At 36.3% G+C, this 19257-nt stretch overlaps 1 protein-coding gene across 6 annotated transcripts in view; it reads right to left on the reverse strand.

The window, feature by feature from the left end:
- Positions 1-19257, reverse strand: part of LOC150109418 (basement membrane-specific heparan sulfate proteoglycan core protein-like) — a 1783738-nt gene that overhangs the window by 1289537 nt on the left and 474944 nt on the right. For all 6 annotated transcript variants that reach the window (XM_090413063.1, XM_090413041.1, XM_090413033.1 and 3 more), the window contains 3 exons: positions 13796-13915; positions 7771-7884; positions 2338-2451 (listed from right to left, as the gene is read on the reverse strand). In XM_090413063.1, coding sequence (XP_090269189.1) covers positions 2338-2451; positions 7771-7884; positions 13796-13915 — 348 coding nt within the window. The remainder of the gene's footprint in view (positions 1-2337; positions 2452-7770; positions 7885-13795; positions 13916-19257) is intronic.

The raw sequence follows: 19257 nt of genomic DNA on the forward strand, positions 1-19257 counted from the left end.
TTGCAAAGGTGGCCCAAACAGTTCAGACTATCTGGAAGTTGAAGAGCACATTGAAGAGTAGAAAGAGCGAGCTTATTATATCTCTTTATAAGTCTTTAATAAGATCACATCCGAACCACTGTACACAGATCTGTTTGCATGGATTCCTAGGAGATGAGAAAGTGGTGGAAAAGATCCAGAAACTAGTGACCAAGATTGAGATTTATAGTATGCTCCCTATGAGGATAAATTGAATATTTTCAGAATACAAAGGCTAGTTGATAAAGAAAGAAGAGAACACAATAGATAAGTTATTAAAAAGGATTTATAGAAATGATAAATTTCCAGGTTGGCTGAGTTGTTAACATACCCACTCTCCAACCAACAGGAAGTGGGTTCAAATCAAACCATGCATATGGATGTTTATGATTGTCTTTAGGTAGTATATGAACTTGCCCTGTATGAGACTACCTCCTGGTTTATTGGAAGCTTGAAGTGATTTGAAAAAGTTACATGTTTGGTCACTAAAGCAGGGTTTCTAGACTAATCAAAATATACAAAAAAATAAACTCAGTCCACCCATGTAATATAGGTTTGCAGCCTTTTCTGTAATCTGGAAACTCTGCTTGAGAGACCAAACATGGAATTTTTTGAGTCATTTTACATATCTTGCTAACCAGTACCATCTTACAGCAGGTATTGCTATTCAACCTACCACTAAAACAATTAGCCATGATGGCAGCTTAATAAAAGAGAGCAGTGAATTACATACAAACAAAACACTACAGAACACTTAAGAGCATTTGATATCTTTCAACTATTATCCATCTATATTTATCAAGATGTAGTACTTTTAAATAACTTAAATGATAGTCTTTAATTATTTTGCTTACCGAACAGAGCCAAAAACATTAGATGTCCATATACACTATCCTACCAAAAGGTACACTTGAGGTAAATGGATGTGACTGCAGGTCTCTTTTGCATTTCAGTCAATTCAATCCACTATGTTGAATGAATTAACAATTACATTTTACAAGGAAATGAATGTATTTGTAGAATGTGCCTCTACCGTTCAACGTCTATTTTCAACAACTTTCAACATCCTTCTCTAATCTCTATATCTAATCCAGAGTATTTTTGTAATAAGATGCAACACCTTTTGACTACTTGTATATGGAAATATGACTTCGGCATTATTTCAACCTTGGTATCACTTCTGGGTCTGCTCCCAGTGATAAGACCTCAATAAAGATCAAAACCAGTCTGGGTAGTAGCCTTTCCCATAATTCATAGCATTATACATGTCCATAACGATATCATGGGATACTATGGCAATTGATGTGAAGTCGTTAGCCTCTATAGACAAGTAGCTCGATCATGAAGTTACTTCATGCACAAAACTTTGTTTACTTACACCTGGAGAAAAGATGAAGCCAAGAATATAATTTCTTCGCATCTTTAATTTATGCCTCTACCTACTAATGCACAGAAAATAATCATTCCACATACACAGATTGGCAATCTGCTGACAAAGAGGTGACATTGAGCCCAAGGATGGTTACCCTAGAGAAGTGAGAAGCCACGGCCAATTCCATTAATATTTTACTTCCAAGACAGAACTGCAGCCTTCATTTGTTAACAATGAATACATATTATCAATTAGTATAAGCCAAGGCACATAACACCTGGATAATGGAGCAATAGAAACTGAGGCAATGAGTCGTGCTACACTAGACAGATTTCTACTAGTCCTTCAAGTCTAATGGCTTAATGTTTTTTACCTAAGCCTGCTGCCCCACAATGAACTTTGAAGTTTATAACATAATACGGGATTATACTAATTAGGTCCACTGGTAACAGTATAATATGACTTTAGGACTTACACAGGACAACTGAGTGTTTTAGATGTGTTCATACTCCATTTCCAAAATGGGTAAATATGTTTGAAGAAAATAACATCAGAACATTGTAATGTGCAGAGTTAGGACCGAGATCTGAGAACATCTGTGAGATGAACTGGAACAGAGAATTAGGACTTGACTAAGATGACCCTCCTCATTCATGGAATTTAATTGTTTAAAAGAATGGAACAAAATATAAATGTTCTACCATAAATTAGTAAAACAAAATCTTTCGCAACACACCATAAGTTTTGCCCAATATATTATTATAAGATTATGTTTACTTTATGTACATCTCATGACTCTGGTAGGCTTGTGTTGATTCTCATGGTAAAATTAGTTCATAAATCACATGCTACTGATAACTTAATGCTGCTTTTATAATATTATATTCATGAAGATTAATTAAAATAAATGTATTACATGGTTATTTTTGCAATTTTGTTATACATACTGCAGTCTCTTTCATCAGATCCATCTGCACAGTCTGGTCTGTTGTCACATTTTCTTCTTTCATCTATACACTGCCCACCAGTGGCACATGGAAATTGGCCATGATGACATTTTTCTTAGAAGAAAAAGAAATAGTAAATATTTTAAAATTGAATGAATAATAGGCAATTAAAGCAAACCCAAATGCATCTTTGAATTAAGATGCCATCATATGTGGTAAATACAAATGATGTACTTACAAAAATGTAGTTTTCAAGTAACTTTTAGATATTAATAACTACAGGACTCTACCTCAACTGGTCCATGGACTCCCTAGAGATGCCTGAATAATTACTAAATGACATGAAGAAATGAAACTTGCACAGTTGCATGGGGGGAAAAACTTCATAAACATTTAATACATCAATGGCATTTAATTTGTATTCTGTCTGTGGTTATACACACAAAGAAATTGTTTTCTATTTTATCACTATCATATTTTAGGATGAACATATCCAATTGTATTTAGTATAACAGGTATAACATGTATTTTGTATTCACCTATAAATCTTCTAACATGTGGTGATGTGCAAGTGCACAATCCTGTTCATAAACAAAATGAGGGCATTAGTCAAACCTCCATTATTTTTAATGTATGGGTGCTTCCAAGGAGTCCAAAGGATCATTACATAGCCTTATAAAAAGGAATAACTTCCTTATCTCTACTTGTTAATGTGTTCTTCAATAGCCAAGTAATCTTATGGGCCACCTTAGGAAAATTACCAATATGTCCTCTAAACTTTAATTCTGTCTATCACCACCCCTAAATCTCTAGCTTCATCTATTTTTTGCAGTACAGTTCCATCAATATGGTACAGCATGTAATCTATTTATCCCAAAATGCACAGCTTTACATTTCTCCACATTAAACTGATATCAATTATTTTTTGCCCACACTGAGTATTTAATTCTTGTAGATGGGATGCAGAATTTATGCTTGGTGAAGATATATTGTTGGAGGTGGAGGAAATAAGAGATCTTGGGGTGATAGTGGATAAGGATCTGAAATTTAGGGGACACATAGTCAAATTTGTGAAGACAACACAAAGGCTTCTTGAAATGATGTGGATGAGACACTGACTTGTAGGGAGATTCTCGTTACATTGTACAAGGCCACACATGGACTATTGTGCACAGATTTGGTCACCTGGTTTTCAGAAGGACAGAGATGTTGGAAAGAGTCCAAAGGCGACTGACTAAAGTAGTTTCTAACCTCTGGAATGTTGAGTATGAGAAAGATTGAGAAGATGTAATTTGCAGAGTCTGGTGGACAGGAGGAAGAGGGGAGATATGATGGAGACCTACAAGTTAGTAAAGGGTTGTTATAGGATCAATGCTGGAGCAGTTCTACAGAAAATAGTGGGAGATCGGGGGAGAACCAGAGGTCATCCTTGGAAACTGTATAAGGAGGGTGTGAGTAGGGGAGTGAGAGGGGAGGTTATTTTTTTTCCAATCCTTTACAGAGTTGTAAATGATTGGAATGTCTTGTCTGAGAGTGTGGTGTCTGCAAGGAGTTTGAGTGTGTTTAAGACATGGTATGATGAGCTGTGTGTGATAAAAGGACCTCCCAGATTAGTCTGACTCCATGAGGTCTTGAGGTAATAATAATAACAATAATTTATCCAAGTGAACTGTTACTTGACAAAGTCTTCACAAAGCCATGTTGCACCTCAGAGTATCATGTCTTTATCCACCCATTCTTGAATTCTATTTTTGACCAATTTTTCCAGTACTTTTACCTCCACAGCTGAGATACTGATTGGTCTATAATTTACTACTGCAGTCTTAGAACCTTCCTTATGCAAGAGAATTTTTTTTGGCCTCTTTCCACTCCCTTGGAACTCTACATGCACTGAGACTTAAATTAAAGAGTATAGTCAGAGGCATTGTCAGTTCCCTTGAACATTATTGCAAAACCCAAGCAGATAATCCCATCTAATTCCACAACTCCATTTATTATTATTAGTCACCTCCAAAGACTCATCGAGGGAGGGCATTCACTCTACAACTCTGCTTCAACCCACTCACAATCAACCAACTAACTGCAACTACACCAACTCGATCTACCGCCGACCACCACCATTAGTATTTCCACAGACAATCACAAACGTCCATGCCCACAGCGGAATTCGAACCCGCAGCCTCTTCACTGGAGAGTGGATACGGTAACCACTCAGCCAGCCAGGCTGCCATTGAGATTCTGCAATATTTTACCTTTCTTGCTTGAGTCTTGTATTGTTCATGAGTTTGCTTGTCACCTTTCTAATTATTATTACTATTATTATTGTTGTTATTAACAACTGACTTCCACTGTATCAGACATTTATTGTGGGAGGTACACACTATTGCACACAATGCCTATCCAACCATGCTTTAAACTGATTCAATGGTCTACATTCACAACACACTCAGGTAATGCATTCCACTCACCAACCAATCTCCATGCGAAGAACATGTTCCTCACTCCTCTGCTCACACCATCCTTACATGGTTTCCAGCAACTGTCTGTTGTTCTATTCCCCCTGACCCTCTCCCATTCTATGAAATCTCTCTTACATGTCAACCTGATAACTCCTGACTAGATTATATGTCTCAATCATATCTCCCCTCCCCTTCTTCCTCCTATTCATGATGCTCTGCAACTTATGTTCTCTCAATTTGTCCTTGCACTCCACATTCCAAAGATCACTGACCACCTTTGTGAATCTTCTCTGGACCTTTTCCAACATATTCATCACCATAAAAACCCAGCAACCAAATCTATTTCTGCATATCAGGATGTTCTGCATCATTGCCATTATCTGATGCGACATCTTCACAACTTGTGCAATATGGTCCCTGAATTTCAGGTCCTTGTCCACTATCACTCCTAGATCTCTCATCTCCTGTACTTCCTTTAAAGTTTCCCTGCCAAGTGTATACTTTGCACTTGGTAGGGAAACAACAGCGGCAAAAATAATTTGCCACTGTCACTTAACAAATCTCAAACCTTACACTTTGTAACATTGAACTGACAGTTCCACTTACTTGCCCATTCATGCAATGTATTCAAGTCCTCTTGTAAGGCAATAAGATCTGCTTGACACTGCATTGCTCTTCCAGTTTTGCATCATCTGCAAACAGCTGCATATTGCTAGTGAAACCCATCCCAATGTCATTAACATACAAATTGAACAAGAATGGTCTCAAAAACAGACCTCTGTGTACACCACTAGTGATCTTTCACTTTCTGGATAGGTCACTAATGGTGTTCTGCAGGGATCAATTACCGGGATTTTCTTAAATACCCTGCACAGCATTTTTTTCTGTATCTCACACTTAATATTACTCATCCACCTAACTTTTATCTGATTAATCCTCCCTACCTTAGGTATACAATTTATTATTGCTTCCTCTAGATGACCTTTCCTAAGCTTGTCATAATAACCTGCCTTTTAGTTCCACATATACCCCCCTTCCCTTCTTGACAGAATATTCCTCATGTTTTACAATCTGTTAAGTCAAGACTGAATGGTCACATTTGCCCATGAGAAGAAATATGGTCACCTTGGTTATGGATAGCTCTTCTGATCCTATGACCAGGTCAAATACTCTCACACTCCATCACATGGTGCCTCAAGTAATTATCTCTCAGTAGGTGTATAAATTCCTTTTCTTTCCTGCCATGTGGTCTTTCTTCCTTCCAGTCTATATCTCCATAGTTAACCCCATAATAATCACTTGATCTGTACTTATTGTACTAATTTGCCGATGCATGTTTTCCAGATCATCCGTGGAACTCCCTGGCCTATAGCAGCAACCAACCCTATATTTTGTCTTATTGGCCTTGATCTCACATCAGACTGTCTCAAATGAAAAACCACCCTTCTCCCTCTATTCTTTTTGGCTGTAATTCATCCACTCATCAGCAGTATCCCTCTCTCCCCATCCTATCTTCTCTATATTCCCTGAAACTACTGAACCCTTCACATTCTATCCCTGTAACTACATGTGCTGTTAGCTAAGTCTCACTCATGTCTATAACTTGTGATGAGATTGAACTAACCAATACCAAAAATTCCTCCCGCTTGTTCCTGATATTTCTGGCATTAGTATATAGAAACTGCAGCATCCCCTTTAGGCCTGTGCCTACCTTTACCTATTGTACTGATGATCACATTCCTTATTTTTGCTTGGGAGACTAGATTCTGCACTTGTCATTCTCACACTCACTCACCTGATGGGTGCCTTCACACAAACTCACCTGCTTCCATCCTAATTGCTTAAGTTTTCCTGACTTTGCACTTCAGCATGCTTGGTGAACAAAGCTCTCTATGGACATCTAACAACAAAACCATTTAGATACAGTTCAGCAGCATTATATAAATCCTTTCCATCAAAAACAGACCATAACTCCTTTATATCCTCGCTCATAGAATACTTCTCACCACTCAAATCATTTGTGCCAACAAAGTTGGGAGTGATATATATATTTTTTTTTTCAATAAAGATAAAATAAGTCATACATTGCAGCAAATAATCATGCAAAATATGTTCATATTTGGATTCTCCCTGTCTTCAAAAATTTGCACTTCTCTATATTCAATATCCTCAACCATCCATGACTGAAATGCTTCATGATTATAACAAATTTTGGAAGGCATTGGTTATATTAGTTCAGATAATATCTATCATATCAGAGAAAAATTGATACTGTAGCACATTATTTGGTGCAATGTTCTATTACAGTAAATTTATACAGAAAGGACATGTCTTTCAGTCTTCCACAATGACTGTAGCTGATAGTTATTTTATTTCTGAGAATTGTACATAGGAAGTACTATCAAATGCTACTTTCTCCACTACTATCTGGCTAGCCTAAGCAGATGCAGTAAGACTTAAAATCACCTTACTATTCTCAAACAAGCCACATATGGAAAAATTTTTTTTATTAAATTCCTACTAAGGCTATATTGAACAGTAGTTAAATTTTATAGAAGAGAACAAAACTAACGGAACTAGAGCATACAAAATGCTTTCTTAGGATGAGGCGTTACTTTTTTACCATGTCAAGAGCTATGTGCTTGTAGCCATTACTCGAGTTACATCACCTCTCCTGAATTTCATAAGTTTTTCTGAAATCTTGCTGGGGGCATTTCATTTCTGTATATGTTACCTCTTATTTTCAATAATCTTCTTCTTCTTGGCATCCTGTATCAGGCAATTGTTTGCCTATGATTTTCAAAGGTTTAAAAAGTCTTCTGCACATCTCGTCCAATGTCAAAAATTGCTCACATGATCATGTGTGTTCATATACATTAAAGGTTAAACATTTACAGATCCAATATGACAAAAAAAAAACCTTTTTATTTAATGTTAAAGTGAAATTAAGTTAAAATGCATTAAAAATTACTACCTGGACAATCTACTTCATCTTCACCATTTGGACACTGACTACGGTTATCACATCTTTGTCTTATGTCAATACACTGGCCATTATTGCACACAAATTCATAATCACTACATCTTCCTTAGAAAAACAAAAGAGTGAAAGATCAATGCACAAAAAAACTTTCCAAACAATCAATTCATATATGAAGATTAATTAAATGACTGCTCTAGAAATCTGAAAACTAATAGAAAGTTTATGATAAAACATTTCATGGCATTAAAATGTTGATAATCATTTAAGCATTCCTGGATCCTGACAATGTCAAGTTCTATCCTAAATATCCTTGTTTTTAATATGATATTCCCATCGATGCCCTGTTCATGCCCCTAATCTTTTTCAGGACTTGCATATCTGAAGTCTTTGAGCAAATGTTTTACTTCTGACCCAGCTTTCAGATTCATAAGTTAAAATTGATTTGAACACTGTCTTATATACAGCTAATTTAGTGCTTTGTCTAATTTCTCTCTTATTCCTTTATAAATTTATTCAGTTGACGTCTCACCATACCAGCTTTGTCCATTTTGTTGAATATTTCCATATTTAATTTACCATCTTCACTAAAAATCATGCCTAAGAAGCTGAAATGTTTCATTTTCTATAGGTTTTCCATTCACAATGCAGTCAATATTTTCAATGCTTCTGCCTATTTTCATTGTCTTTGTCTTGTTATTGCTAACTTTCATACCATATCTATTACAACAGTTATTCAACTTAATCAGGGAATCTTGCAGACCTGTAGCAGATTTATTTAGAAGTATAACATCGTCTGCATAAAGTAAAGAGCTAAGATTAACATCTCCAACTTTGATATCAGGTTTAATATCGCTTTCCTTAATAATGTGATCCATATAGATCATGAATAACAGAGGGGATAATGTACATCCTTGTCTGACACCAGAGTTAACATTAAACCATTTCCCTGTATTTCCTGCTATTCTAACTGCTGACTTACAACTCAAATGAAGACTTAATATTGCTTGATATAATGCCCCATTGACACCACATAACTGTAGTGTTGAATAGCTTCTCTAGTGGCACCCTGTCATATGCCTTTTTCAGATCTACAAAACTTAAATACAGATCTTTATATTCCTAAGATTTATCAACTATTGGTCGTAAAGTGAAGATCCGATCCTGACAGCCTCTATTTGGCCTGAATCCAGCTCTGTTCTTCACCAAACTTTTCTTCCATAATCCATGTCACCCATTTCAAGTATACTTGCATAAATCTTACCAGGAACACTCAGTAGAGAAATACCTATGTAATTCTCACATTCAGTTTTATTTCCCTTTTAATATATGAGTACTATAAAAGCTCTACTCTAATCATTCAGAATTCATCCCTCTGTCCAGGATTCTGAACTATGCAGTGCAGCCACTAAGACTTTTATACTTCCATACTTGAGTATTTCTGGTTAAATATCATCTGCTCCTGCTACCTTCCCACATTTCAGGCTTTTGATGGCTTTTTCTACTTCAAGTATGGATATATATTCCTGACTGCATGTCTATGGAGTGTTTTTAACCACTGTGCTATTGCTACTTGTTTCATTTAGCAATTTTGTGAAGTAATTACTCCATACATCAAGGATATCTTTTTCTCCAGTTTTCATGTCACCTTTATCAACTTTAATTCATTTTACAGCACTCTTTCCTCCATTTCTGAGCTTCTTCAAGAACCTGCAGAATATCTCGACACCTTGATATTTATTTTCTATATTCTTATCAAAGTCTTCCCATGACTTCTGTTTAGCTAGTTTTACAGTGTTTAGCTTTCTTACATTTGTCTCTGTATTCTCTAAGATCACATGCTGACTTATTTGCTAGGAACTTTTGATATATTTTCTTTTCCTTTACTACCTCTAACTTCCTGTGTCCATCATGGAGTTCTTATTTTTCTATCATTGAAGGCAACCTCACCACATGCCTCTCTGGCTGAATCAGTGTTTTCTTCAGGATTTGCCACTGAATCGCCAAGGTTTGGTTCCTGTTTTCAAACTGTTTCAATTTTCTTATATATAATGTTGACAAGGGTGTTAGAGGTAGGTTTTTTACTTGGAGAGTGGTGAATGAGTGGAATAAGCTTCCAGAGTCTGTTGTGGGTGCTACGACCGTGAATGAGTTCAAGGCAAGATATGATAGATACTGTGTGACTGTTGAATAGTTGTTCCAGACATGATGTTAGGGCCTCCCTCGATGAGTCTGTCGACTCCTTGGAGTTCCCGGAACAATAATAATAATAATAATGTTTGTGTATTTTAGTCTACAGTTCACATCTAAAAACTGCTCAACTTTTATTCACTTTAAAACTTTCTTATGTGTTCTTTTCAATATGAAATTCAAATTTATCCTGCTCAAGACTAAATAATGATCACTTCCAATTTCAAATCCTCTCTACACTCTGGTGTCCTGCATCAGTGAAAACATCACTATCAACAATAACATAGTCAATGAGACTTTTCTTATTCCTTACCTCTTCTCTCCATGTGAATTTTTGCATATTTTTTATGTTGAAACATTGTGTTAATAATAACCAGTCCATATCCTGAGCAGAAATCCAACAGGTATTTGCCATTATTATTAGCTTTGCTCTTTTCCCAAAATATTTTTGTATGTCTGACAATCATTTGCTATTCTGCTATTTAATCTAACAGATAAGCTTAGGTGTTGATGGTTATTCATGACTTATTTTTCACGGTATTAACACCACCACACACACTTTTATCACAAAAATGTTTTATTAACGCTTATATTTCGCTGATTTTCAACTCAGCATCATCAGAGCACAATACACTTGTATATGCAACAGTGAGTGAGTGAAACAATATAATTGCAAAAGACAAAAGATCTAAAGTCCTATTTTTGGTCCTCTAACAAAAAATATGCCACATAAGCAAATAACTGCCCTAAAAAAGTTATATAATAATAAAAATATTATTACAAAAGCCGATAAAGGAAATGCAACAGTTATCGTTATCATGAATCAAGAAGAGTATAAAAGAAAAATGCAAGATCTCATATGTGACAGTTCCACATATCAAATTATACATCGAGACTCTGTAATGTCTCAAAAGAAAAAAGTCCGAAAATTACTAAAAAAAGTGACATCATGGCCCAAAGAAATCATCAGGAAAATAAAACCAATTCATGTTAAACCACCCCGTGTTTATGGATTACCAAAAATCCACAAAACTAATATCCGCCTATGCCCCATAGTTGATAGCATAGATAGTCCCACATAAACTGGCCAGGCATTTAGCCAAGTAGCTTGCCCCCTTACTGGCAATTCCTCTACTTTTGTAAAAAATTCAGTCCATTTCAAAACATTGGTTAAAAATCTAATCCTAAAAGATTCAGACATAATGGTTAGTTTCGATGTCACCTCCTTATTTACCAATGTACCACTTATAGACACTTTTGATTTAATCGAGTCTAAATTTCCCCCTGATATTTTTGAATTATTTCAATTTACCATGAATGCAGGTTACTTTACATGGGGAGGAAAGTTCTACAAACAGATTAATGGTACTGCTATCGGTTCCCCCCTCTCTCCCCCATTAGCAAATTTAACCACAAATTTAACAAAACGTAACCACACTTGTGGCTACGCTATGTAGATGATGTGTTTGCCATCTGGCCCCATGGACAAGACGCTTTGGATGCATTTGTCACCAACCCTAAACAGCCAACACCCCAAAATTCACTTCACAATAGAAAACGAATCAAATAATTGTTTACCATTTCTTGACACATTAGTTACCCACCTTTCAGATGGATCACTATCTTTTTCTATTTACAGAAAGCCTACACACACACAGGAAGATCTACATAAACAATCACATCATCATCCAGTCCAACAGTACGGCATTTTAAAAACACTTACACACAGAGCCATTTGTTCTAATGATACAGCTCTGACCACTGAACTCCAATACCTGCACCATACATTCTTAGCCAATGGCTACAATCTCTACAAAACAGATAAAATACTACATAGGCCCATTACTCTGCCCTCCCCTAATACACAAGAATACAACATGACCATTTCTATTCCCTATATATCAGAGGTACATCGGAAAAGATAGCCAAAGTATTGTTGAAACATGGCCTTTGCACCACTTTCAAAACCTCACATCAAGCTGGCAACTCAGATTCGCTCGCCTAAGGATAAACTTCATCCTTTAGCCCACCCAGGAGTGTATGAGGTTCCTTGTGACTGCAACTTGGCCTATTATGGGAAAACAAGACGATCAGTGAACATCCGCCTGGAAGAACATGAAAGATACATTCGCTAATATTACTATGGCAAGTCAGGACTGGCAGACCACGCTTTGGACACTTCTTCACACAGGATTAGATGGAGGAAAATTAATGTGCTATTTAGGAGTCGTTATAGATCTGAAAGATTATTTTTCGAGTCAGCAATGGCTTTGAAGAATTCTCCCAACCTTAACAAATAGGGTTGCATTAATTTGCCAAAAATTTGGGAGACGGTTATCCTAAGAAAAACTCCTGGATAGCTGCTTCCCCCCCCCCCCCTTGCATTAGAGGTCACCAAAAATAGGACTTTAGATCTTTTGTCTTTTGCAATTATATTATTTCACTCACTCACGTATACAAGTGTGTTGTGCTCTGTTGATGTCGAGTTGAAAATCAGCGAAATATAAGCGTTAATAAAACGTGATAAAAGTGTGGTTGGTGTTGTTAATACCGTGAAAAATAAGTCGTGAATTCTGCTATTTAGATTCCCAACAAGAACCAAGTTTTCCTCTTTCATTGTGTCAGTTACTTTCTCTAAAGCCTTAAAAAATTCCTCCACTTTTACCTTAGTAGAACCTTCTGTGGGACCATAGGCACAAGTAAGTCTCATTGTCTAGTTTTCCATTCTGATATTTGCTCACATCACTCTACTTGAGACTGCCTGCTATTCAAGAAAATTAGCCTCGTATTTAGTGTTGAATACTATGGCTATTCCTTTTCCTTGATTGTCATTGCCTGAATATAACATTTTGTAGTTATTGCTCAGAAAAATCTCACCAGTTTGTCTTTTTTGTTTTCAGTCTCCCCTATTATGTTGATCTGGTACTTAGCTAATTCCTCAGCTAGCTCCATTTCTTTGCCATTCAGGCTTCTTATGTTGATAGTACCAATCTTGAACTCTGATGATGTTGAGTTGGAGTGTGCTTTAGGATTTGTTCAAGTAGCTGTCTTTTCGCTGCTTGTCCTGATTCCCTGGCGAAAACAACAGGGGGCCTTGTTTAATGGGGTGACACACCAGCCAGAATGAAATTCTGTCATGTTGTACCATCATTTTATATTTTGGTTTAAGCCAATAAGAATACAATTTGGCTGACTAAATCCCAAATTGCCAGCCCATCCTCATTCATTCAGTATCCAGGTAGATACCTAACAGGGTGCACCACGAGAAGGTGAAGATTGGGCATTAAGTCAGAAGACCTGGTCGGTTCACCGCATTCCTTTAAAGGCTATGTGGAGGTCTCCTCTCAGCTATACAGCTTTGACCCTTAAGCACCGCATAATACAAGTTAAATTTAGTTAATTATTATTCCTTGACATGTTTTCTTCTCTAATCATCAACAAGAATGAAACATTCAAGAGTTACATGGTTGATCATTGATATTTAACTTAGGATAAGTCTCCAAGTAATGAAAACTGCAGTACTTAATAAACTGATGACAGTTTTTGGTGTGTGATGTTGTAATAATCATAATTTTATGATTATTACAACTTTTAAACAGATCCTTGTAGCGAATATCGTAAGAGTCATGTAATGAGTCTTCTAAATTTATGAAGGTTCTCATGTAATAAATGTTCTTTATTCAAATTAAGGTCACTTATCTTCAAAAAATATGAATTATTTCTATTATTAAATAGTAATTAAATAGAATTACCAATATATAATATTAATTTAATATATTAAATAGAACTATTATTAAATAGTTAATGTCTTAACGTGTCAAATACTCACTACAGATTAGTTCATCTCCAGCATCATGACAGTCAGCTATTCCATTACATTTTAAAGTTTGATTTAGGCAAACGCCATCACTACATACATAATCTGTTGGTTTACAACGGAGCCTGGTATCTGTAAAATAGAGATGTACATGAGATGCTAAACTGAAATGCATAGTAAACATAAAAATGGTGCACATAAGTAGTTTTCAACATATGAAATTATCAATTATTTCACCCACTTAAGTTTGTAAAGAATTTATCTACAAGTGATGAAAGACACCTATCACTACTTATATAAAAGCAAGGAAAAACTATATATTGTATAAATGTAAATGTTGGTAAACCAATGAATAGTTTGCAACATGTTTGGTAAACTACATGATGTGAATAAAGCTGTGGGACTTGATGCTATTTCACCATGTGTTTTGAGGGAATGTTCTGGAGAGTTAAGAACAGCTTTTACATATCTTGTCAATATGAGTATTGCACTGGGTCAAATTCCAGAGGAGTGGAAAGAGGATAAAATTGTTCCAATTCATAAGGGAGGTGAAAAGAGTAGGGCTTTGAATTAGAAACCACTCTGTGTGTCTGGTTAAAGGTGTTAGAGAAGTTAGTTAGGACCAAGATTCAGAATTAAATTGACAACAGAAAAATACTCTTTGGCAGCAGCATGGATTTGTTAAAGATCATGCTTTAGCAATCTGCTTACTTTTTTATAATAAAGTGAAAAATACATTGGATAATTGTGTTGCATATATAGTAGTATATTGAGATTTTGCAAAGTCATTTGATAAATTGTCACATGACAAGCTGGTAGTTAAATTGGAATGAGTGTGGCTGAACAGTATATTACTTTACTGGATTGGAGAGTGGCCATCTGATATGTATCATTGAGTTATCTATAGAGGAGGGATATCCCAGAAGAGGAAAGTTACTAGTGGTGTACCCCAAGGGTCTGTTTTGGGGTTGTTGCTGTTTAATTTGTATGTAAATGATATTTGGATAGGTTTAAATGCAGTTGCTTGCAGATGAGGCAAAGTTGGGAAGAGGGCACTGATTTGTATAAGTAAGGATGTTATGGTTCCCTTGTATAAGGCTTTGATCAGGTCACATATGGTTTATTGTGTGCAGATTTGGTCACCTGGTTTTCAAAAAGATGAAGATTTATTGGAAAAGGTGGTTTCTAGTCTCTGAAATGTTGCATACAAAGACGGATTGATAAAATGCAATTTGAAGAAATTGGTGGATAGGAGGAGATGGGATATGATTGAGCCATATAAACTGTTATTACCAGATTAATGTTGGGGAGATTTTTCATAGAATGGGTGAAGAACAAGAGGTCATCCCTGGAAGTTGTATAAGGAAAGTGTGAGTGTGTGTGTGGGGGGGGGCACGTTTTTTGCAAGGAGAGTGGCGATGATTGGAATGCATTGCCCAAAAGTGTGGTAAGTGCAGAGACAGTGAACATATTTAAGACATGCCACGATAAACTGTGTGTATAACAGATGAGATAGCAACTGGAAGTAAAGAAAATGAGTTTCTCAAGTTTTTGAGATACAACTACATCAGGCAATATGTAACAGAGGATTGAGAGTCTTGGATTTGATCATCTCATCAAAGAATGTAATTAAAAATCAGGTGTCAAATCACCCTCCAGGTGGTGAGTGACCATGGAGTGATTACCTGGGTAGTTGTCAGCAGCGTGCAGACCTCTGTGAGAAAGGGTATGTGTGGAACTACAAGGATGGCGATTATGAGTAGCTCAGGAGACAGCTTACAGGTGTAGCATGGAATGAGGAGTTAGCTGTAAAGGAAATCAATGCAGCTTAAGGGATAGAGCCATTGCTGTTTGACATGTATGTGATATGGGGTAAGATTTGGATGGGGATATACAGATGTTTACAGAATGCAAAGTTGGGACAAACTATTAAGAGTAGAGAAGATGTGGCCTTACAAGAAGACTTAAATTGAAGATTAAATAGATTGGGCACAGGAATGGGAATATCAGCTCAATGTTGCAAATGTAAGGTTTTAAAATTTGAGAAACAAAGATTGGATAAAGAATTTATGCTTGGTAAGGATATATTGTTGGATGTGGAGGAAGTAGATCTTGTGGTAATAGTGGATAATGATCTGAAATTTAAGGGACACATTGCCAATATTGCGAGGACAACAATTGTATAAGGCTCTGATTAGACCACACATGGACTACTGTGCACAGATTTGGTCATCCCTGGAAGTAGTTTCAAAAGGACGAAGAGATGTTGGAAAGGGTCCAGAGGCAACTGACAAAGGTAATTTCTGATCTCAGAAATGTTGAATATGAGGAAAGGTTGAGAAGATGCAATTTACAGAGTCTAGTGGGTAGGAGGAAGAGGGATGATATGATAGAGACCTACAAGTTAGTAAAGGGGGGGGGGGTTGGCTTGAGTTTATCTTTGTTGATAACTGGGGCACTTTTGATTGTAGGAGCAGCAGCAGGTGTGCTAATGAATACACTGTTTGCATTTTTTCTTGCATTGAAGAAAAGAGCCTACAACAAGAGCAATTTATCCCAAAATACAGATGAATGATTAGAATTAAATTGTTCATGTAAGTGCAAGAGTAAAGGAATGCGGTAAACTGACCAGGTCTTCTGACTTAATGCCCAATCTTCACCTTCTCGTGGTGCACCCTGTTAGGTATCTACCTGGATACTGAATGAACGAGGATAGGCTGGCTATAGTAGAGTTTAAATATTTTTAAAGATTCTGAAGTGCCTGTTTCAGTGGGAACAATGTACTGTGAACTATATAAGCAATCTACTTGCAGTTGGGTTTCTGTTATCATACAGAAACTAAAAATGTTATCAAGGATACAGATTTTAGACTAATGCCTAATGACACAAGGGCATCCAACAAATCAAAATTCTGGCTAATCTTCAATGACCACGTGATGTGACTAGAGATATGTGATGATCAATGAGCTGTATCTGACATGCAACTCTTTCTCCTCTAAGGTTCAACCTAGAATAGATATCCCATGACCTACAGCAAATATAACTTTGCAAGTTCAAACACACGTGACTTATTGAACCACTCAGTCAAGCCAAAAAAAATTCAATCGCTCAAAGAGAATAGCAAGTTGAAACAAATCCTAGTTAGTATTCTCCACTTATCTGAAAGATACATATATTTTGAAAATGTAAGAAAAACAGGAACAAATGGTTACATTAATCTTACAAGATATTATTGGAAATTTAGCCCAGAAGCTATGTGGAGACTTTTTTTTTTTTTTTTTTTTTTTTACTACAATCATCCCCACTTATTACTGATTACCATTTTCCTTTTTTCCCCCCAAGGAATTCATACTTCTTACACAGTAAATTTCAGAGGCTGGTTCAGAAAAGAAGTAAAGAATCTTCTGATCCAGAAAGAACAAAAAAAAGTCTCAAACAGCAATTGCTTATTTTGTTTGTAAGTAACTAATGTAACTAGGTAGAGAACTCAGTAAAAATCAGTGTTCGAAGAGCAAACCTCAGAGCAAAGATGATTACCATTTCCTTCCCCCCCCATGATAAAAGCTTTCTACTGTTAGCAGTCAAGAGACAAAAAAAGAAGTCTTTAGTGATTTTTCTAAATAAAGCTGTGCTATACATCCCTGGAAGTTACGAAAGGAAACTGTGAGCAAGAGGGTGAGGAGTGGTTTCTTTGCATGGAGGGTGGTTGAACTGTGGAATGCATTGCCTGATGGAGTAGTGAGAGCGAGAACGGTGAATGAGTTTAAGGAGTGGTATGATAAACTTTGTGTTTCTTGGGGGGGCTCCCACGATGAGTCTTTTGACTCCATGGAGGCCTGAATAATAATAATACCTCATATGAAAAAAAATCTAATTTCATTGCAACACAATTATAAGACTCTTATAATTTTCTCAATACAACATAAACACAAAAAAAATCACTAATTTCGATATAAATGAGATAAAATACCCTAGAGGGGGGGGGGGAATAAGCATTGGCTTCTCATTACAATTTATAACACCAGATTCCATAGAGTCAAATATTGATCACAGAAGGTACCAAATATCACACACAAAACTCAAACCATGCCTTAAACTCATTCATTGCATTCACCACACTCAGGCATTACATAAAATTACACAATGCATTACACTCAACAACCACTCTTCCATGCAAAGAACCTCATCATACCCACCTTGTACAGTTTCAAGGGATTGCCTCTTGTTCTACCCCTTTTCTATTCTACAAACATCCTGTTAACAACCCACAACCAACTTATATCTCAATCATATTCCCCTCTCCTCCTATTCACAAGGCTTTACAAATTGCATTCTCTCAATCTACATCCACATTCCAAAGACTAGTTACTACCATCATGAATCTTCTCTAGACCTTTTCCAACACATCCTCCTCACTATGAAAACCAGGTGGCCAAATCTGTATGCAGTAATTCATGAGACCAGATCAACTTGGAACCATAATGAAACAATAACATATCTTTCTGTGCATTAAGGCATTAATCACAGAAACAGAAAAAATAGTTGATTTACTAAGTGATCACTATGTAAAGGTGTCTCATCCAGGTGGACATTCTGAATTTACCGATGCAGTAGACTGATGTGAAAACTGAGATAGATGAACCAAAGGTACTTAGCATATTTAGAAATATCAGTGTGAATACAACTGTGAGATTAGATGTATGTCAGCCCATGTGCTTCAAGAATGTGAGAGAACTTAGAGAAACTGACTAAGTCTCAGCCCTCACAAGGTAAAAAGGCAGTGGAAGGAAGGTAAGTTAGTTTCATTACATGAAGGTGGCTGCAGAAGTAGCAAATTACAGATCAATTAGCATCTTGGGTGTGGTCGTTATGGTATTGTAAACATTCATTTAAAATAGAATTCAGGAAAATGTGAATAGGAATAAGATTCTCTATGGCAGTTTTTCCACTTGGTTATACTATAAATTAAAGATACTAAGAAATTATATACTTGGTTTAATCCTTTATCCAAGTATAAGCAAACAAAGTTTGTACTTTAAGTATTTTCAGGACTGGGACAACTCTTATATAGATGCTGATGACTTCACATCACTTGCCTTAGTATTCCATAATGCAAAGCATATATCCTTACGGGTATGTATAATGCTATGCATTAAGGGAAGGATCACTACCGAGACAAGTTTCAACCCTTATTGAAGTCTCATCAGTGGGAGTCAGACCCAGAGGTGATACTAAGGCTGAAGTAACGGTGAAGTTATAATTTCTTATATGAGTAGTCAACGGGTGTCGCACCTTATTATTAAAATACTCTGGATTAGAGATAGTTGTTGGAAGTTTTCCCACTTGGTTATACTCTGGGTCTGGCTCCCACTGATGAGACCTCAATAAAGGTCAAAATTGGTCTGTGTAGTGATCCTTCCCTTAATGCATAGGCATTATACATACCCATAAGGATATGTGCTTTGCATTATGCA

This window comes from Typopeltis vanoorti, chromosome 2 (genome assembly GCF_054136105.1).
Source record: "Typopeltis vanoorti isolate ZY-2024b chromosome 2, IOZ_Tvanoo_1.0, whole genome shotgun sequence".
NCBI classification, from domain to species: Eukaryota; Metazoa; Arthropoda; class Arachnida; order Uropygi; family Thelyphonidae; genus Typopeltis; species Typopeltis vanoorti.